General features: G+C 43.3%; 1 protein-coding gene across 1 annotated transcript; it reads left to right on the forward strand.

The window, feature by feature from the left end:
• The first annotated feature begins 37 nt into the window (after positions 1-37).
• On the forward strand, positions 38-19,430 carry LOC124019074 (cadherin-11-like). Its single transcript, XM_046334434.1, has 9 exons — positions 38-166; positions 6,060-6,227; positions 9,530-9,717; positions 12,895-13,148; positions 13,557-13,693; positions 14,315-14,436; positions 14,616-14,733; positions 17,116-17,367; positions 17,767-19,430. The coding sequence occupies exons 1-9, from the start codon at positions 58-60 to the stop codon at positions 18,261-18,263; spliced, it is 1,845 nt and encodes a 614-aa protein (XP_046190390.1). The 5' UTR covers positions 38-57; the 3' UTR covers positions 18,264-19,430.
• Positions 19,431-22,604: the final 3,174 nt, after the last annotated feature.

Below are 22,604 nucleotides of genomic sequence, written 5' to 3' on the forward strand. Positions count from 1 at the left end.
AAATGGTGTTGAAAATAATAACACCTGCGTTTCTTGTGTCCTCCAGGTACCTCAGTGATGCAGGTAACGGCCACAGATGCTGATGATCCCACCTACGGGAACAGTGCCAGACTGGTGTACAGCATTCTCCAAGGCCAACCCTACTTCTCAGTGGAACCACAAACAGGTACCCAACCTCTCTGTCCTGCCTAGTTTCATATTCATCCAGGTAGCATAACATTATATACAGTTGAAGTCGGAAGTTTACATACGCTTAGGTTGGAGTCATTAAAACTTGTTTTTCAACCACTCCACAAATTTCTTGTTAATTAACAAACTATAGTTTTGGCCCTACTTTGTGCATGACAGAAGAAATTTTCCCAACAATTGTTTACAGAAATAGGTACAAAAGTATATATATCCACAAATATCGAAAAAACCTGAAAGGCCACTCAGCAAGGAAGAAGCCACTGCTCCAAAACCGCCATAAAAAAAGCCAGACTATGGTTTGCAACTGCACATGGGGACAAAGATCGTACTTTTTGGAGACATGTCCTCTGGTCTGATGAAACACAAATAGAACAGTCTGGGCATCATGACCATCGTTATGTTTGGAGGATAAAGGGGAGGCTTGCAAGCCGAAGAACAGCATCCCAACCTTGAAGCACGGGGGGGGGTAGCATCATGTTGTGGGGGTGCTTTGCTGCAGGATGGACTGGTACACTTCACAAAATAGATGGCTTCATGTGGATGTAAAACTATGTGGATATATTGAAGCAACATCTCAAGACATCAGTCAGGAAGTTAAAGCTTGGTCGCAAATGGGTCTTCCAAATGGACAATTACCCCAAGCATAATTCCAAAGTTGTGGCAAAATGGCTTAAGGACTACAAAGTCAAGGTATTGGAGTGGACATCACAAAGCCCTGACCTCAGTCTTATCAAACATTTGTGGGCAGAACTGAAAAAGCGTGTGCGAGCAAGGAGACCTACAAATTTGACTTACACCAGCTCTATCAGGAGGAATGGGCCAAAATTCACCCAGATTATTATGGGAAGCTTGTGGAAGGGTACCCGAAACATTTTACCCAAGTTAAACAATTTAAAGACATTGCTACCAAATACTAATTGAGTGTATGCAAACGTCTGACCCACTGGGAATGTGATGAAAGAAATAAAAGCTGAAATAAATCTTTCTCTACTATTATTCTGACATTTCACATTCTTAAAATAAAGTGGTGATCGTAACTGACCTCGTACTTTTTACTAGGATTAAATGTCAGGAATTGTGGCTAAGGTGTATATAAACTTCCGACTTCATCTAGCTAGCTAGATAGGTAGATAGCTAGATAGCTAGCTAGATAGCTAGCTAGATAAATAGCTAGATAGATAGCTAGATAGATATATAGATACATAGAAAAGTTTTGAGAATGGCACAAATATTAATTTCTGAAAAGTTTGCTGCTTCAGTGTCTTTAGATATTTTTGTCACATGTTACTAATGAGTACTGAAGTAATATTACAAGTATTTCATAAGTGTCAAAGGCTTTTATTGACAATTACATGAAGTTGATGTAAAGAGTTAATATTTGTAGTGTTGACTCTTCTTTTTCAAGACCTCTGCAATCCGCCCTGACATGCTGTCAATTCACTTCTGGGCCACATCCTGACTGATGGCAGCCCATTCTTGCATAATCAATGCTTGGAGTTTGTCAGAAATTGTGGGTTTTTGTTTGTCTAGCCGCCTCTTGAGGATTGACCACAAGTTCTAAATGGGATTAAGGTCTGGGGAGTTTTCTAGCCATGGACACAAAATATTGATGTTTTGTTCCCCGAGCCACTTAGTTATCACCTTGACCCTTATGGAAAGGTGCTCCATCATGTTGGAAAAGGCATTGTTCGTCACCAAACTGTTCCTGGATGGTTGGGTGAAGTTGCTCTCGGAGGTTGTGTCGGTACCATTCTTTTTTCATGGCTGTGTTCTTAGGCAAAATTGTGAGTGAGCCCACTCCCTTGGCTAAGAAGCAACCCCACACATGAATGGTCTCAGGATGCTTTACTGTTGGCATGACACAGGACTGATGGTCCACCTTGTCTTCTCCGGACAAGCTTTTTTCCGGATGCCCCAAACAATCGGAAAGGGGATTCATCAGAGAAAATGACTTTACCCCAGTCCTCAGCAGTCCAATCCTTGTACCTTTTTGCAGAATATCATTCTGTCCCTGATGTTTTTCCTGGAGAGAAGTGGCTTCTTTGCTGCCCTTCTTGACACCAGGCCATCCACATTTACATTTACATTTAAGTCATTTAGCAGACGCTCTTATCCAGAGCGACTTACAAATTGGTGCATTCACCTTATGACATCCAGTGGGACAGTCACTTAACAATAGTGCATCTAAAACTTAGGGGGGGTGGGGTGAGAGGGATTACTTAACCTATCCTAGGTATTCCTTAAAGAGGTGGGGTTTCAGGTGTCTCCGGAAGGTGGTGATTGACTCCGCTGTCCTGGCGTCGTGAGGGAGTTTGTTCCACCATTGGGGGGGCCAGGGCAGCGAACAGTTTTGACTGGGCTGAGCGGGAGCTGTACTTCCTCAGTGGTAGGGAGGCGAGCAGGCCAGAGGTGGATGAACGCAGTGCCCTTGTTTGGGTGTAGGGCCTGATCAGAGCCTGGAGGTACTGAGGTGCCGTTCCCCTCACAGCTCCGTAGGCAAGCACCATGGTCTTGTAGCGGATGCGAGCTTCAACTGGAAGCCAGTGGAGAGAACGGAGGAGCGGGGTGACGTGAGAGAACTTGGGAAGGTTGAACACCAGACGGGCTGCGGCGTTCTGGATGAGTTGAAGGGGTTTAATGGCACAGGCAGGGAGCCCAGCCAACAGCGAGTTGCAGTAATCCAGACGGGAGATGACAAGTGCCTGGATTAGGACCTGCGCCGCTTCCTGTGTGAGGCAGGGTCGTACTCTGCGGATGTTGTAGAGCATGAACCTACAGGAATGGGCCACCGCCTTGATGTTAGTTGAGAACGACAGGGTGTTGTCCAGGATCACGCCAAGGTTCTTGGCGCTCTGGGAGGAGGACACAATGGAGTTGTCAACCGTGATGGCGAGATCATGGAACGGGCAGTCCTTCCCCGGGAGGAAGAGCAGCTCCGTCTTGCCGAGGTTCAGCTTGAGGTGGTGATCCGTCATCCACACTGATATGTCTGCCAGACATGCAGAGATGCGATTCGCCACCTGGTCATCAGAAGGGGGAAAGGAGAAGATTAATTGTGTGTCGTCTGCATAGCAATGATAAGAGAGACCATGTGAGGTTATGACAGAGCCAAGTGACTTGGTGTATAGCGAGAATAGGAGAGGGCCAAGAACAGAGCCCTGGGGGACACCAGTGGTGAGAGCGCGTGGTGAGGAGACAGATTCTCGCCATGCCACCTGGTAGGAGCGACCTGTCAGGTAGGACGCAATCCAAGCGTGGGCCGCGCCGGAGATGCCCAACTCGGAGAGGGTGGAGAGGAGGATCTGATGGTTCACGGTATCGAAGGCAGCCGATAGATCTAGAAGGATGAGAGCAGAGGAGAGAGAGTTAGCTTTAGCAGTGCGGAGCGCCTCCGTGACACAGAGGAGAGCAGTCTCAGTTGAATGACTAGTCTTGAAACCTGACTGATTTGGATCAAGAAGGTCATTCAGAGAGAGATAGCGGGAGAGCTGGCCAAGGACGGCACGTTCAAGAGTTTTGGAGAGAAAAGAAAGAAGGGATACTGGTCTGTAATTGTTGACATCGGAAGGATCGAGTGTAGGTTTTTTCAGAAGGGGTGCAACTCTCGCTCTCTTGAAGACGGAAGGGACGTAGCCAACGGTCAGGGATGAGTTGATGAGCGAGGTGAGGTAAGGGAGAAGGTCTCCGGAAATGGTCTGGAGAAGAGAGGAGGGGATAGGGTCAAGCGGGCAGGTTGTTGGGCGGCCGGCCGTCACAAGACGCGAGATTTCATCTGGAGAGAGAGGGGAGAAAGAGGTCAGAGCACAGGGTAGGGCAGTGTGAGCAGAACCAGCGGTGTCGTTTGACTTAGCAAACGAGGATCGGATGTCGTCGACCTTCTTTTCAAAATGGTTGACGAAGTCATCTGCAGAGAGGGAGGAGGGGGGGGAGGGGGAGGATTCAGGAGGGAGGAGAAGGTGGCAAAGAGCTTCCTAGGGTTAGAGGCAGATGCTTGGAATTTAGCGTGGTAGAAAGTGGCTTTAGCAGCAGAGACAGAGGAGGAAAATGTAGAGAGGAGGGAGTGAAAGGATGCCAGGTCCGCAGGGAGGCGAGTTTTCCTCCATTTCCGCTCGGCTGCCCGGAGCCCTGTTCTGTGAGCTCGCAATGAGTCATCGAGCCACGGAGCGGGAGGGGAGGACCGAGCCGGCCTGGAGGATAGGGGACATAGAGAGTCAAGGGATGCAGAGAGGGAGGAGAGGAGGGTTGAGGAGGCAGAATCAGGAGATAGGTGGGAGAAGGTTTGAGCGGAGGGAAGAGATGATAGGATGGAAGAGGAGAGAGTAGCGGGGGAGAGAGAGCGAAGGTTGGGACGGCACGATACCATCCGAGTAGGGGCCGTGTGGGAGGTGTTGGATGAGAGCGAGAGGGAAAAGGATACATCCTCCAAAAGTCTTCACCTCACTGTGCGTGCAGATGCACTCACACCTGCCTACTGCTATTCCTGAGCTAGCTCTGTACTGGTGGTGCCCAGCTGAATCGACCCGCAGCTGAATCGGTCCTGTCGCTTGCTGGACTTTCTTGGGCGCTTTGAACCCTTCTTCACAACAATTTAACCGCTCTCCTTGAAGTTCTTGAAGATCCAATAAAGGGTTGATTTAGGTGCAATCTTACTGGCAGCAATATTCTTGCCTGTGAAGCCCTTTTTGTGCAAAGCAATGATGACGGTACATGTTTCCGTGCAGGTAACCATGGTTGACAGAGGAAGAACAATGATTCCAAGCAATGATTCCTTTTGAAGCTTCCAGTCTGTTATTCGAACTCAATCAGCATGACAAAGTGATCTACAGCCTTGTCCTCATCAACACTCACACCTGTGTTAATGAGAGAATCACTGACATGATGTCAGCTGGTCCTTTTGTGGCAGGGCTGAAATGCAGTGGAAATGTTTTTGGGGGATTCAGTTGATTTGCATGGCAAAGAGGGACTTTGCAATTAATTGCAGCTCATCTGATCACTCTTCATAACATTATGGAGTATAAGCAAATTGCCATCATACAAACTGAGGCAGCAGACTTTGAAAATTAATATCGGTGTCATTCTCAAAACTTTTGGCCACGACTGTATGTCTCGTATCAAAACGGTCATGTATTTAAATGCATCTTGTGATAATCTGTCAATTCTCTGATTTTGTAACCGTGCCAAGTAAGGGGCGTTGAGGATCAGCCCTGTCGTGCTTTGGGATTTCTCCAATGCAAAGTCTGAGTGTACCTGTCCTTTGCCAAACAGAATGAACTCACGGCCAGATTAGGCAAGCAATATCCTGGTTGAACTCTAAATATCCTGGGAGCCAAAGTACCCCCAGCCAAACAGGGAGATCTCAGAGTGAGAGAGAGATCGGAGAGAGAAAATCCTGCTAATAAACCAAAGCTGGATATTTTACTGGATCCTGTCCAATGCTCACATTTCTAATTTGTTTTTGGCCTATCTGCGTTTCATGCACAGGCTCATCTAAATATCACCAGAGAACAACCATCCCCATCATATTCTCCTGTGATGTGAGAAGCGCCAGTTTCCTCACAGAAAAATAAATTAATAAACAAATGGCTTAAAAAAACAGTTCCTCACTGTTGTTCTGAGCATTGTTCTGCAGTTTCCAATGAAACAAGTCACTTCTTTTTCCCTTTTATATATCACACTAATTACCCCAATATTAGAAAAGGAGCCTGATGAATGAGATGGCGATGGCACTTGTCACAATGTGATCTCACGTTTCAGTGATGACCCAACATGCCCTGCTCCTCCCAGTAGGCCTCGCAGAGTAGTAGGCTGTTGAAAGGTCACAGGCAGCTCCTTCTTGAATTAAAGCCATTTTCCCCCTCTCCTGTCCCCAGGGATAATCCGGACAGCTCTGCCCAACATGGACAGGGAAGCGCGGCAGGAATATGACGTCGTCATACAAGCGAAGGACATGGGGGGACACATGGGGGGACTGTCAGGGACAACAGAAGTGAAAATCACCCTGACGGACGTCAACGACAACCCACCCAAGTTCCCTCAGAGTAAGTGAAGAGTCCTGTCTCTCTTTCTTTCACTTTTTCTGTTTTTTCTTTTCTTTTCTGTTTTCTTAAGCTGACTGAGACCCTGAGATGGTCTCTCTTCCCGCCGTCACTGTCCCTCTCTGCTGAGGTACGAGCAGCATCATCCAAGAGGGACAGGTCTGCTTTTAGCCAGTCTAGCGCTCTCCCAGCCCCTCAAGCCTCAGCTGACATATTAGGATTGACACTTGAAAATATGGATCGCTGCTGGCCCCAGAGGCCATGCAACACACGGTTTATGCAGGGTGTATATGGTAAAGGGGAAATATTGAAGCTTAATTATTTAACGGTTTCATTGCGCTCATAGGATATGTGATGACAGCAAGTATCTTAAGCCGATAAAGAGTTGTGAAATATTAACAGTGTTTGTGTCAGTATTTCTGTTCGACAGGGGGGGAATGGAGGGGAATTCTTGTAGCTCTAAACCGCGAGCTAAAGACAGATTTATGTCTCATATAGTAGAAATGGCCTACATCAATTTCCCCCTACTTCTTGAGAGTAGAGCCTGAAGATTTGTCCCAGAGAGCCCCACTCTTTCCCCTACTATCAGCACTGTGGCTCGGATGTAGCCCTGCTAACAGTGGCTCTTGGATGGAAAATTAGCTACATATTTGGGGTAAACTAGTCCTGGATGGGGTGAGAAACTGGTTGAGTCATTAGGCTGACTCAACCACGTGTCACAATGTCAACTATTTCCGTGTCACAATGTCAACTATTGGCTGAGGCCTTCAGGTGCTGGCCAGCTGAACTCCACAGTTATCTCTTGTGCTCCATTATTAGCTCTCTCTCTCTCTCTCTCTCTCTCTCTCTCTGTCTCTCTCTCTGTCTCTATCTCTGTCTCTCTCTCTGTCCCTCTCTCTCTCTCTCTCTCTCTCTCTCTCTCTCTCTCTCTCTCTCTCTCTCTCTCTCTCTCTCTCTCTCTCTCTCTCTGTCTGTCTGTCTCTCTCTCTCTCTCTCTATGTCTGTCTCTCTCTCTGTCTCTCTCTCTCTCTCTCTCTCTCTCTCTCTCTCTCTCTCTCTCTCTCTCTCTCTCTCTCTCTCTCTCTCTCTCTCTCTCTCTCTCTCTCTCTCTCTCTCTCTCTCTCTCTCTCTCTCTCTCTGTCTCTCTCTCTCATTAAGTGTAAATGCAGAACAGTTAAAGACACACTGTTTTTCAAAGATGGACCACGACATGTACTTACACTGTAAGACTTCTCTTAAAAACATTGTAGAATGCACAGTAAAATACCACAAATGTGTTTTACAGCATTAAAAATGAATGGAAACAGCAGCTAACTCCAACTTGCCTAGTTAAATAAAGGTAAAATGAAAAATAAAAAATAAACTGTAAATCGCCATATTGGTATTGTTGCATCATCATTTGGAAAGTTTAGGAATTCCTGAATTTACTGAGACGATGACCTCAGCGTGCATTAATGAGCATACTTTTCTGGTGTCAAACCATATATGAAAACATGATACAGATTTTGAAAGCTGAGAAACAGCCCTTTCAAATGATATGACATTTGATAGGACCACATCAATGAAATGCTAAAATGTGTATCTTTGTCACGTCCTGACCATAGAAAGCCTTTATTTTCTATGGTAGAGTAGGTCAGGGTGTGACTAGGGGTTTAGTCTAGTTTATATTTTCTATGTGGGGTTCTAGTTTGTTTTTTCTATGTTGGTGTTTTGGTATGATTCCCAATTAGAGGCAGCTGGTTATCGTTGTCTCTAATTCGGGATCATACTTAAGTAGCATTTTTCCACCTGTGTGTTATGGGGTATTGTTTTGAGTTAGTGCACGTAGCATCTCGTTAGTCACGGTTCGTTGTTTGTGTCTTTATTTGTTTTGTTCTAAGTTTTCACTTTAATAAATTATTTGGAAACCATATCGCGCTGCAGCTTGGTCCGACCATTATTACGACAAACGGGACAATCTTATATGCTTTTGTCCCCAAACAGCTGCCATTGAAGATAGAGAAAAACTGAGCATATTTAGTCATTCTTATATTTTGTAAAGATTGATTATCTGAAATCCAAACAGTAATATACTTTAATGTGAATTAGCTACAGCCGTTTTCTTGACTAGTAGTATTTTTCTAGTATTCTATGGAATGTTCTATGACCAGACACTTTCTTATCTGGATAGTATTTTAAATACATACAGTGAGCTTCACAAGTATTGGGACAGTGAAAATGTTTTTGTTGTTTTGACTCCGTACTCCAGCACTTTGTATTTTGACTGGGCCATTGTGACAAACCTCTTAAAAGAAAAGGAGAAAAAAACCCAGAATGGTTACGTGTGTATTTATCCTACAGTTTTTACCAAACAAATGTCAATCATAATAAGTGTTATGAACAAAACATTTTCTCTGTTCCAATACTTTTGGAGCTCTCTGTATATGCACCAAAACATATTACAAATGGCATTTAGTCTTACATTTGATAAGGAAAGACATACACAATATAATATAAAAATAAAAAAAAACATTATTGAAAGAATAAGGTTGGGAGGAATACATTGTCTCAATCAACCCTAAAAACAAAGTGCAAGTTGCATCATGCTATCAGAACCATAACATTATATATATATATATATATATATATATATATATATATAAAATATATATAAAACATGAATGTCAGTGATATAGATAGGCATCTCAGTGCTAGAAGCACTGCTACAGACCCTGGTTCAATCCCAGGCTGTATCACAACCGGCCATGATTGGGAGTTCCATAGGGCGGCGCACAATTGGTCCTCCGTCGTCCGGGTTAGGGGAGAGTTTGCCCAGGGTTATGGTAAAATGTGTTCTTAACTGACTTGCCTTGTTAAATACATTTTATATAAAACATGTATATTGTCATCAAAATTTTACTGGAATTATAAAATGTTTCAAGAATAAGGCATATAATAACAATAATTGGCTTTTACAACTTCAATTTCTTCTAACATACATTCCCCAAGCCTATAGCCTAATATAGGAAGAGAAGGGGATTGACCAGTGACAATCTGAGCTACTTGGTGAAGACTAGGAGCCTCTTTACTAGTACCTAGCTATGTACTGTATAGTCGGTTCATGTATCTAACTATATACAGCTGCCCCCACGGTGACAAGGATAGACAGGGGCTCATTTAAAACAAGATTACATGAATGCAGTGGAAAGTTGGGTGAATGTTATTCTGTACCTCAGAGTAAGTCAAAGCAGGCATCAGGCATCGAATACAAGTGTGAATTATATATATTTTTAAATTGTAACAGTTTCTATTGTTTCTCCCCACAGGTGTATACGCCATGTCCGTTTCAGAGGACAAGGTTTCGGGTGAGGAGGTGGGCCGTCTGAAGGCTAAAGATCCAGATCTGGGGGAGAATGGACTTGTGTCATATCGTTTCATCGAGGGCGATGGGATGACTGTGTTTGAGATTACCACCGACACTGACACCCGTGAGGGTGTTATCAAACTGAGAAAGGTGAGAAGGGACTGAAGGGGATTTACTATTCCATGAAAATGATGGAGGAATGAAAGGAATGTGTGAGACAGTCTATAGAGTCATCTGCATTGCATCACCCTTTTTGTTACTGCCCTTTCACTAACATTCTGAGGACTAAAATGATAGCCTCAATACGTGACATTACTTGATACACCTGTGTGTGTCTGTGCGTGTTTGAATATGTAAAGGTGGCTATATGCAATTTCTGTGTGGTAGAGAGAGAAAGAGAGGGAAAAATAGAAAGAGAGCGTGTGCCTGTGTGTGAGACTGAAGCACACACTGAGCAGGAGAGAGAGAGGGAGAGAGGGGGAGAGAGAGAGAGAGAGAGAGAGAGAGAGAGAGAGAGAGAGAGAGAGAGAGAGAGAGAGAGAGAGAGAGAGGAGAGTGATTTTTCACCGTTCCACTCTGTGATTGCAATGACACCGCCTCAGTTTCTTATTACGAGCATTGACTTTCATGGTTGGTTCTCTGGGAGAGGAATCTATGCAGTCTGACTGTGGGTCGGCTGCTAGCGTGGCGCTGCAGCTCTGCTGTGCTCCAGGGCTGGGATTATGCCGACGTTCACCAACCTGGGGAGGTCAGCCTTGCACTGCACTGCACCGTGCCTGGGCTGCCTCTGGGTGATCACTGGCACCATTGCGCCTGGAGCCGCCTGCCTGCCATGGTTAGGCTTAGCCGGGCCTCCAGAGGAGAGAGAGAGAGGCACTGCTTCCCTCCCTGGTCCCTACGCAGCAGGAGCAGCAGCCTAGACAGAACATTGCCACCTGGTGGTGCTTCATTATTTAAAATCCCTCAACTGTCTTTCACAGCACAGGCTCCCTCACACTCAGAGATCAGCAGCAATCTCACTCACACTCCTCTCTACTCCTCTCCAAAACTAACACAACTCTGAGAGAGGGAGGCCTTTGCATGCGTGTCTGAGAAGTAATAATATTTTCTCAAGGGTTTACGCAAGCTGGGTAATTTTGTCAGTTCAGTGGAGTGTGAGTACCAGTGTGTAGTCTATGTGCTGAAAAATGGCGCTGTTCTATTAATCATGCCTGAGGATTATACCAGGTAAGCCACGACAGCGGCCATTGAAATATGGAAAACGGCCATGTAAACAACTTCCTCTATGGCCAGATGAACCCAAGTGGGATCAGACATCGCTGCTCAGTGCAGATCCCCTTCATTTCCATAACAGAGAGGGGCACCAATCATAATAAGTCTTATGAACCCCGGATAATACACATTGTAGCTGGGGAAAGTGGAAGAATTGAATAAGAGGAAATAATGGCTTGACGCTGAGTAAAGAGAGTGGTGGTGGGTGGGTTGTAATTCTTAACAGTGTTTGACTATCACAAATACCAGGACCCAGGTCCCAAATGAGAACATTCTGCCTGCTGATTAGGCTGGGTGTGGCGTGTGTGTGTGGGGGAGGGCGACGACAATACAGTGTGCCGACTACAATCAGTTTGATGATCCCTGCTCTTCTCAATAACATAATGCCTCCACTATACACCTCTCGGGAAATCATCACCTTTTGCTCTTCAAAGCATGTTGAAAATTAAAGTCGAAATTACTGTCGGAATTGCCAGAATTTTAATCAAGTATTCTGTTTCAACTGCGGGCTACCAGGCGCAGGCTGAATGCTAAGAGGAAGTCTGGCATTATTGTGAATATTATCTACCGCTGATTAGTTTCAGCTGCAAATTATTAAGCGCCAAAATAAAGAGAGAGAGAGAGAGAGAGAGAGAGAGAGAGAGAGAGAGAGAGAGAGAGAGAGAGAGAGAGGGGCAGAGATTGAGAGGACGGAGGAAAAGAAAAGAAAAGACAGAAAGAAAAGGAGAGAAAGAGAGAGAGAGAGAGAGAGGGGCAGAGATTGAGAGGACGGAGGAAAAGAAAAGAAAGAAAGAAAAGGAGAGAGAGAGAGAGAGAGAGAGAGAGAGAGAGAGAGAGAGAGAGAGAGAGAGAGAGAAGAGAGAGAGAGAGAGAGAGAGAGAGAGAGAGAGAGAGAGAGAGAGAGAGAGAGAGAGAGAGAGAGAGAGAGAGAGAGAGAGAGGCAGAGATTGAGAGGACGGAGGAAAAGAAAAGAAAAGACAGAAAGAAAAGAGGGAGAAAGAGAGAGAGGGAGACAGAGAGAGATAGAGGGGGAGGAAAAGAGTGAGACAGAGAAGACCACAGCTTCAGGAGACAACGTCAGTGAGGAACATTCACCGACCTGTTAAAGGAAAGAACTGGGTCATGACTGTTCTCACCGTTGGCAGCTTCATTAAAGACATGCAAAAAATACTGAAGGATGAACAAAAAAACTGAGATAGGAAAACAACTTCAAATCAATCACCATACAGGCAGAGATAGATAAAGTGTGTGTGTGTGTGTGTGTGTGTGTGTGTGTGTGTGTGTGTGTGTGTGTGTGTGTGTGTGTGTGTGTGTGTGTGTGTGTGTGTGTGTGTGTGTGTGTGTGTGTGTGTGTGTGTGTGTGTGTGTGTGTGTGTGTGTGTGTGTGTGTGTGTGTGTGTGTGCGCGCATTCTGGTATGCTGCCCCCTCAGCTCCGGTCGGTACTTTAAAGTCTCACTTGGTAATTTGTGGGAGTGATGGCTGCCGAGTGAGTCAGGGCAACAAGAAAACAGGTGGATATGTGAAAGCAGTAGAAGGCAGGGTGTAGAAGGATGAGGGTTGTTCACACTAAATGGCCATTAACTATTTTTGAGCATAATTGATTTGGGAGTGTCTTTCCAATTTCTTGCAATTAAATGAACTGGTGGTGATTGAGGCTATGACTTAGAAAAAAAGCATCCACATGGGTTCTTCGGCTGTCTCCATAGAATAACCCTTTTTTGGTTCCAGTTCAGAACCCTTTTTGGTTCCAGGTAGAACCCTTTTGCAGTAGAACGGGTTCTACATGGAACCCAAAAGGGTTCTACCTGGAACCAAAATTGTTCTACCTGCAACCAAAAAAGGATTCTTCAAAGGGTTCTCCTATGGGGACAACTGAAGAACCCTCTAAGGTTCTAGATAGCAGTGTACAGCAACAGTAAATCATTTTTATGATGCAGTAATAGTATTATAGAAAGAACTACATTGAGACAACCTTCTCCTTATTGGCCCATGATTTTAATGGTCATATAGTTTAAATGTATTATTACTAAATCCACCCTGCTCCCTCTTTCCAGCCTGTGGACTTTGAGACTAAGAGGGCATACACCCTGAGAGTAGAGGCATCCAACACACACTTGGACCCCCGTTTCATCGCCTGGGGCCCCTACAAAGACACAGCCACGGTTAAGGTTATGGTGGAGGACGCAGACGAGCCGCCTGCTTTCTTGGCAACTAGCTACAGCTTCGAGGTGGAGGAGAATGCCCGTGATGGGACCGTGGTGGGCCGTGTACACGCTAAAGACACGGACGTGGCCAACAACCCTGTCAGGTAGGCTACTTGGAACACTCTGTCTCACTCTCTTTGTTACACATTTGTGTTTGTTTTTAGCACCGTTGTCTGATTATCAACCCCACTCCGTCTCATAGTGTTGTAATACATCCTTTCTGTTTTAAATTGACCATTTTATGTTGATACCTAGATGATTTCAGTTTCAAGGGCACGACTCAATCAGTAAACAAAATAAATATCCTATATTATTTCCTGCTCTGCAAGAACAAATATTTAAATTACTATGCAGTTTCAATCTATAAATATTGTTCCATCGAATACATTAATCCAAACAGTGCAAAACATGCATTCTTACAGCACAGGAAAAATTGGGCTTTTGTTTTATCTAAGGAACCAGGCCCTAATTGAATACAGTTCATGTTCACTTATCACTACTGTTCACTGCAGGTACATGATTCCCCGCTACACGGACGTGGAACAGTTCTTCAGTGTCGGCCCAGAGGATGGCATCATCAAGACCACCAGACCGTTGGACCGGGAGACACTACCCTGGCACAACATCTCTGTCAGTGCCACTGAGATTGGTACGCCACCCTCCACCATCCACCCCGGGTTTCAAATTAGAGAGTAGCTGTGAATACCAGAGACGCCATGCCTTCCAATCCAGGAAATGTTGTGTTCCCCCTCGGCTCTTATGTCGTCCTAGAGTCGCCACCCCTCAAGATGTTTTTAGAGAAGATTACCACAAAGTGCCTTTCAAAAAGGGAAATGAGTAGCTATAGACTACTGCAAAACATCCACATCCCCATCCCCCAAATCAGAAATAAACATCTTGAAGTTGCTGTTCTCTGTCTGTGTGATTCTACTCTACATTATTATGTCTGCTTTTGAAGTATATCTGTCTCAAATATTTCCATCTCTCTTATCAGGGATAATTTGATGCATCAAAAATGTATGTCTGGAACTTTAGAGATCAAGCAGTTCTGTTGTATTATGCACAACACTCATCTGACAGCATCATTTCCAAGCATTCAACAACCTACATCATTTCTTATACAATAAATAGGGTCATACTGTGCTGTCTTCTCATTGTGTTTGCAGTGACTTTCAGAGGGAGCTGGTTTTGTTTTCCTAGCAAGCCAAATCCCATGAATGTGCACTGAATCACTAACTTGTTTGTTATTCATTTTTGTCATTCTGCACAGGGGGACATCACCAAGATACAAAAGTACGTGTCAACATCAAAGTCAAAGATATGAATGACAACGCCCCTGAGTTTGCCACACAGAACGAAATCCTTGTGTGTGAAAATGTCTCCCCTGGCAAAGTAAGTCTAATCATTTACAATGTATATTGTACTTTTTCCCAAGTCACATTTAGAAAAGACAGATCTTTATGCATACTAGTAACCATCATGTGCAAAAATATATTTCTATTTTATTGAATATGTTCAGTGTTTTGGTGGACTCTGTCTGTACTAACTCTTGTGGGTGTTGTTCAACTCAGCTCATAGAGACAGTCAGTGCAGTGGACAAGGATGAGATGGTCCACCGACAGTACTTCCACTTCAGCATCGCCCCAGAGGCTGTCAACAACCAGAATTTCTCCCTGAAAGACAACAGAGGTGGGTGGCTCAAGCATTCTATTTCCATCAATGAGAAGAGCGACTTCTGTTTGGACACTTTTACTGTCTTTATAGTGGCTAGTCGGCACTCCAGGACTCCAGTCAGTGAGATAGAAAACCACTGGGTATTTTTCCTTCTTTACATCAATTCAGGTTTCTCTACATCCAGATGGGAAGTGATTCAGCAGATCTTTGTAGACTGAAGTTTGATTTGAAGCTAGATCCAATAGAGCTCCCCACGTACTAATTACCACGGGTGTCTCTCTGGCGTCCTAGCCTCTGCATCGGTGAACTGCTTGCTGCATGTAGGAGACTGAGCCTGTTGGATCAGTTTGCAGTGTTTACGTGAATGCATTAGCTATCCCTACATCACACTCTGACTGATCAGCCAGAGGAGTGGAGAGGTGTGTGTGTGTGTGTGTGTGTGTGTGTGTGTGTGTGTGTGTGTGTGTGTGTGTGTGTGTGTGTGTGTGTGTGTGTGTGTGTGTGTGTGTGTGTGTGAGAGAGAGAGAGAGAGAGAGAGAGAGAGAGAGAGAGAGAGAGAGAGAGAGAGAGAGAGAGAGAGAGAGAGAGAGAGAGAGAGAGAGAGAGAGAGAGAGAGAGAGAGAGAGAGAGAGAGAGAGAGAGAGAGAGAGAGAGAGAGAGAGAGAGAGAGAGAGAGAGATGTTTGGGGGCCTGGCTGGCTGGTGACTCATCCCAGCTGTCCTTAAGCTCAAAGCCCGTGCCAGTCACAGTGATGGAGCGGCTGCTTAGGCGAACTGATCAGAGAGAGTACCTGTTACATTCCATTTCAACAGATGAGGCACAGTGGTATTTATCCCTAGAGGATGCCATCTCTCATCAGAGGAGAATTACTCATCATGGGGATAGCGTTCATCAGCCTTGTTTATAAACTCCTGGATTAAAGATAATGAGAAGCAAAAGTTAATCACAGAGTTTTGACGCCATAAAAATACTTGATTAGACTTGCTTATATCCATAGAGATTGCTCAGGACCATGTGACAAAGCTATTGTAATGACGATGATGGAGACATTCAACAGCTGCTGTGAGTAGTTCAGTCAGCATTGCCATCTTTGAACAAGCAATTACATGACACTTCTCTTAATGACATGCATCCATCAATATTCTCTTCTACAAACTTAAGCCAACTTAAGCTCTTTTTTCATCCTCTGCCATTGCTTTAATACTCGTCCCGACCGTGCCATAATCACAAGCTACTTCCAAGCATCTCTCCTTCTGTGATGGAGGAGAATGAATGAGGGGGAATGAATGTGTTAATTGCAGTTTAATGGGATATTTTTTAAAATCCCCAGATAAAGTCATATCAGACTGTTCCAAGCAGTGCTTCTGTGACTATATAGCAGCCAGCATGGCAAGGGATGGCTCCCTACCCGTTTGATCTGCTTTAATGAGAGTCAAAATTAGTGCTTTTTAGCAGTGTTTTCAAAAAGCCCACAATATGAGCAGAACAGATTACAGCCCCTCTGATTTGTTGGGTTTAAAGAATCCAAAGCATCCTTTGAAATGGACAGCTTTCTAATCTAAATGTATCTATGTATTTTCTCGTGATTTTCAGAGTTTGCGGTGTCTGTCTGAGACAGCAGGGGCTATTTAGTTTTTTCTTGCGCTATAATATCTGCAGATGTAAGAACATTTGCTAAGTTTAATTTTATGAAGAAGATGTTCCTCAAAAGTGGCTTCTTAAGAAGTGATTCTTTCAGCCATACTACCTTGTAGGATATTTAAGTTCTCATGGCTTTAGACTGTGTTCTACCTCAACCCTTAAAAGATACTCTACCAAGGCAATGATAACCTTTCTTAGTATGATGTAGACCTATAATGAATAGCACAGGATTCATAGAGCCCATTCACCCTTCCATTCTGTATGCACAATAGCCTTGTCATGAGAAACCTTTTCTGAAAAAGGTGTAGTGGGCTGAGGACACCGCTGTGAGAGAGGGAGGGAAAATGACTAAGCCACAAGCACCTAAATGAACTCCATCTCTGTTCTGAGAGCAACCTTGCACTGCGTCAGGAGAGTGCACTTGGCATCCTTCCACCCTCACCCAGCCCCAAATAAAACCAATACAGCTACCTCCGCTAGAGCTTTGATTACACTTCCAAAAGCTAATAAATGTTCACAATATTACAATAATTTAATATCTGGAAATTCACAGCTCATTGCTTTTCCCCCGCGGCTATACGTCTGCCTTCTGCCTTATGAACTCGTTGGATAAGTAAAACTCTTCGGTTATAACTATGATTGTGTTAAGCAGTCTGTACACTACCGGAAATCCCCCCCCCCTCCAAGAGGAGATATTTAAAGGACCCTCTTTTCTCTGTACTTATTTTACTTCGGCTCCTCTCTTGTTCCCCACAGACAGCACAGCCAGCATATATGTGACCCGGAGGGGCTTCAGTCGGATGACCCAGGATGTCTACTTCCTTCCCATTGAGATCAACGACAACGGCATTCCTCCTATGAGCAGCACCAACACGCTGACCATACGAGTGTGCAGCTGTGACAGTAAGGACACCATCCTGTCCTGTAACGTGGAGCCTTACATCCTGCCTGCAGGCCTCAGCACCGGAGCTCTCATCGCCATACTAGCCTGCATCGTCATTCTCCTGGGTGAGCATCAGCACTAAAGAAAACATCAACTTGCATTCAATCTGTTGTTGATCTAATATTTACTCATGTTTGATCTTTTTTTCCATCCTGAGTGGTGCTTATCCTTAATGTTTTCAGAATAGTTTAATGTATTTATGGAACAGATGCTTGACAGAATATTAATAGTGTGCGTTATGATTATTTACACAGGCTCAATTAATTATTTAGCTTGCAATTAACACTGTTTAAAAAATGTCAGACAGATTCATACCACCTGTAATACTGTATATTTTTGCACTTCCAATCCAAATGATCTGTTAAAGCCTGTCTAATTAGGCAATGTGAAATGCTAAAGGTATTTTAACAGCTATAAGAGCTAGAGCATGTATGATTGGCTGACTGATATGTTCCTCATGGCAGCGATCGTGGTGCTGTTTGTGGCCCTGCGTCGTCAGAAGAAGGAGCCGCTCATTGTCTTTGAGGAGGAAGACATCCGTGAGAACATCATCACCTATGACGATGAAGGTGGCGGAGAGGAGGACACAGAGGCCTTCGACATTGCTACGCTGCAGAACCCTGACGGTGCCAACGGCTTCCTACCCCGTAAGGACATCAAGCCTGAGCTCCAGTACCCGATGAGGCCTGGCGGGCACCCCGTGGCCAACAGTGTGGATGTGGATGATTTCATCAAGACCCGCATTAACGACGCGGACAACGACCCCACGGCCCCTCCCTATGACTCCATCCAGATCTATGGCTACGAGGGCCGGGGCTCCATCGCTGGATCCCTCAGCTCCTTGGAGTCGGTGACCACAGATTCAGACCTAGACTACGACTACCTCCAAAGCTGGGGCCCGCGCTTCAAGAAGCTGGCCGACCTTTATGGCACCAAAGACTCTGCCGATGACAACTCTTAACGTTCAACCATTTCCCTGACCATCTCCTTGCACCCTTTCTCCAACCTTCCACTGACTTTGTGTGGTGCTTGAAGTTTACTATAAGTATACCACAAGCATTTTTATTTATAGTAAACTTTGTTATTTGTACGTGTAAAGTATACTTGCAGTATACTAGATACCTGTTGGGGATGTTTGGTAAGGAAGGACAGAGGGAATTGAGGAGGTGGAAACAAAAGAGAGAGAGAGAGAAATATAAAACACATTAAAAACATTTAATAAAAACACCTCTGTGGGATGTACTGGTGTGTATGGAAAATTAAGACATGCTTAATGTTTGTGGTGAGAGATCAAATAACCCTCGGTATTTCAATTTTTTATTCATTTTGTAGGTTACTACGGTTTGGGGTTGGAATGTGGGTCACAGAGAGACATGTAATTGTTGATACTGTGAATGAGCTCACAAAGAGGAGAATAAAAAATTGTTGCCTTATATCAATGAAAATAAACGATGAGAAAACCACAACAGCAAACTGACACTGGTCGCTCGTGTAGCACCTCCATCTTCCTGAGGAAGATGAATTCAACAAAAACAGAGACAGTGTTTTTTCACAAATCCAGTGAAAAATCCCCCCTTTCAGCCCAATTCCACCAATGATAAATCACAAGGAAAGACCTGTGAGCTCAAAAATCGCCTTAAGTAATGGACACTCTTGCATCACAGTGCATTTTTTGCAACTTGAAAAATATAACCTAAAGCAAGCTAAGGTACATATAACGTATGTACAGTACAATGTGCAAATATGTCTCTTGAGGATCAAACGTGCGCCGATTGGTTCTTGTAAATCTCATTTTTTATGATAATGTTATTATGATTATTATGATTTTTTCAGTTCTCTTCATTTTTTAATTTTTTTGGGGGGGGCGTATGTTTTTCTCCCTTGTTGAGAAAATAGCAATCTGTCCTGTTGTAGTGAATGACGCCTAATTTCTATGTCGAATTTATGGTACCAATTTGTACAATTTTAAAAGTTCTTATTTTAGTACACATGCAGATATCAGTATTTCAACATGTAAGAAAATGTTACAGCATCACACTTATATTTTATGAACATTGTACTGTTGCTTTATTATGTGCTTCTATCTAAGAAGCGAAAAACTTTGAAATAAATGCTTTTTATAAAATGATTGATGGTGTTAATAAATCTGTAAGAGCAAAAGAGCAATCTGTTCTTTCCCTAGAGGTGATCTATGTTATGATATTGAACGGTGTCTACTGGATGATGCTGGGAGGACTTAGAGTAATAAAGGAGTTCAATATACAGTCACAAATGGTGCCACAGAACAACCATTGACACCATGAATATCCACACACACGCACACACACACACACACACTGCACATTCATGTATGGAGCTTTTCACTGGTATGGACCCAGGATGTCAGTGTTCCCATTGACCATTTCCTGAGATTAACGTATCTCTCCCAGGGATGCTCCATAGCAAACTTATTCAACCTCTCCAAGGGATGCTTCCCAGCTAAAGGTCAATGTGCACTTTAACACTAGAAAAGCCAGGCCTGGAGGGACTCCACTTTGAGCCATTTTGACAGCAACATTCTAACTGTCTAATAAGTACATTTCACATACAGTGCCTTCAGAAATTATTCACACCTCTTGACTTTTCCAAATGTTGTTGTGTTACAGTCTAAATTTAAAATGTATTAAATTGAGATTATTTGTCACTGGCCTACATGATATACCTTAACATCAAAGTGGAATTACATTTTTTTAAATTACAAATGAAAAGCTGAAATGTCTTGAGTCAATAAGTATCAACCCCTTTGTTATGGCAAGCCTAAATATGTTTAGGGGTAAAACATGTCTTAACAAATCACATGAGTTGCATGGACTCTGTATACAGTACAATAGTGTTTAAATTGTTGTTAAATTGTTTTTTTAATGACTACTGTACCTCATGACTGTACCCCACACATATAATTATATGTAAGGTCCCTCAGTCGAGCAGTGAATTTCTAACACAGATTCAACCACAAAGACCAAAGAGGTTTTCCAATGCCTTGCAAAGAAGGGCATCTATCTATATTTTATGTCCTGAATACAAAGTGTTATGTTATGGGGCAAATCCAAGACAACACATCACTGAGTAACACTCTTCAAATTTGCAAGCATGGTGGTAACTGCATCATGTCATGGGTATGATTGTCAATGGTAAGGATGAGGGAGTTTTTTTAATGATAAAAATAAATGGAATAGAGCTAAGCACAGGCAAAGTCTTCTTTCCAACAGACACTGGGAGACAAATTTACCTTTCATTAGGACAATAACCTAAAACCAAGGCCAAATATACACTGGAGTTGCATACATTTAATTTTTCTGAGTGCCTAGTTACCGTTTTTACTTAAATTGGCTGGAAAATCTATGGCATGACTTTAAAATGGCTGTCTAGCAATGATCAACAACCAACTTGACAGAACTTGAAAATTTAAAAAATAATAATGCACATATTGTACAATCCAGGTGTGCAAAACTCTTCGAGACTTACCCAGAAAGAGTTTTTGCTTTGATTAGTGCTTTTTGAGGTCATTAATTTAAAAAATATTCTGGTTTGTGATTTCGGTTCCGATAAATATTTTTTAACATTAAAATCATCATGAAATAATGACATTAAAATGATTTTAGAGCTTTTTATTGAAAATTCCAAAGCCAAACATAGTGAATATTCAATTGCCAAAACATTTAAAATATCCATTGTCTATGACATAATAAACATTTTCAGTGGTGTATGTTACGGATTTTTTATTTTTATTACTTATTATTTTTCATTCCTTTAGTCATCCTATTTAGCTAGGCTAGCCAAGCGTAAGCATGCAGTAGAGTTGTCTGAAAAAAATCATTTGACTAGTTCTTCAAAGTAGATAAGACGTACTTTCACAAACGTTCACTATCCCTCTCGTAGTTGTGTACATTCCTCCCATGTCGTCTATGCGGTCTTTGTGTATCTAACCTAATGTATCATGTGTAAAAGTGTGTCCATCTCTGTCTGAGTTTTTCTTTATTTTAATAGTTTTCTACACTGTAGAATAATAGTGAATACATCAAAACTATGAGATAACACATATGGAATCGTACAGTAACCAAAAACAGTGTTAAATCAATCAAAATATATTATAAATTTAGAGTTCTTCGAAAAGCACCCATTGCCTTGTAGACAACTTTGCACACTCTTGGCATTCTCTCAACCAGCTCGAGGTATTCACCTGAGGTAGTTACCTGGAATGCATTTCAATTAACAGGTGTGCCTTGTTAAAAGTTAATTGTGGAATTTCTTCCCTTCTTAATGCATTTGAGCCAATCAGTTGTGTTGTGACAAGGTAGGGGTGGTATACAGAAGATAGCCCTATTTGGTAAAAGACCAAGTACATATTATGTCAAGAACAGTTCAAATAAGCAAAGAGAAATGAAAGTAAATCATTAATTTAAGACATGAAGGTCAGTCAATATGGAACATTTCAAGAACTTTTAAAGTTTCTTCAAGTGCAGTCACAAAAACCATCAGGCGCTATGATGGAACTGGCTCTCATGAGGACCACCACAGGAAAGGAAGACCCAGAGTTACCTCTGCTGCAGAGGATAACTTCATTAGAGTTAACGGAACCTCAGATTGCAGCCCAAATAAATGCTTCATAGAGTTCGAGAAGAAAAGACACATCTCAACATCAATTGCTCAGAGACTGCGTGAATCCGGTCGAATTGCTGCAAAGACACCATAAGAAGAAGAGACTTGCTTGGGCCAAGAAACACAAGATATGGACATTAAACTGGTGGAAATCTGTCCTTTGGTCTGATGAATCCAAATGTGAGATTTTTGGTTCCAACCGCCTTGTCTTCGTGAGACGCAGAGTAGGTGAACGGATGATCTTCGCATGTGTTGTTCCCACCATGAAGCATGGAGGAGGAGGTGTGATGGTGTGGGGGTGCTTTGCTAGTGATACTGTCAGTAATGTATTTAGAATTCAAGGCACACTTAACCTGCATGGCTTCGTAGCATTCTGCAGCAATACACCATCCCATCTAGTTTGTGCTTAGTGGAACTATCATTTGTTTTTCAACAAGACAATGACCCAAAACACCTCCAGGCTGTGTACGGGCTATTTGCCTAAGAAGGAGAGTGATAGAGTGCTGCATCAGATGATCTGGCCTCCACAATCACCCAACCTCAGCCCAATTGAGATAGTTTGGGATGAGTTTGACTGCAGGGTGAAGGAAAAGCAACCAACAAGTGCTCAGCATATGTGGGAACTCCTTCAAGACTGTTGGAAAAGCCTTCCCCATGAAGCTGG

This window comes from Oncorhynchus gorbuscha, unplaced genomic scaffold (assembly GCF_021184085.1).
Source record: "Oncorhynchus gorbuscha isolate QuinsamMale2020 ecotype Even-year unplaced genomic scaffold, OgorEven_v1.0 Un_scaffold_67:::fragment_2:::debris, whole genome shotgun sequence".
NCBI lineage: Eukaryota > Metazoa > Chordata > Actinopteri > Salmoniformes > Salmonidae > Oncorhynchus > Oncorhynchus gorbuscha.

Coding starts and splice junctions, on each gene's coding strand:
- LOC124019074 (XM_046334434.1), top strand. CDS start 58: ATGCAGGTAACGGCCACAGATGCTGATGATCCCACCTACGGGAACAGT. Junction 13,694..14,314: donor TGTCAGTGCCACTGAGATTG/GTACGCCACCCT, acceptor CATTCTGCACAG/GGGGACATCACCAAGATACA. Junction 14,437..14,615: donor AAAATGTCTCCCCTGGCAAA/GTAAGTCTAATC, acceptor TGTTCAACTCAG/CTCATAGAGACAGTCAGTGC.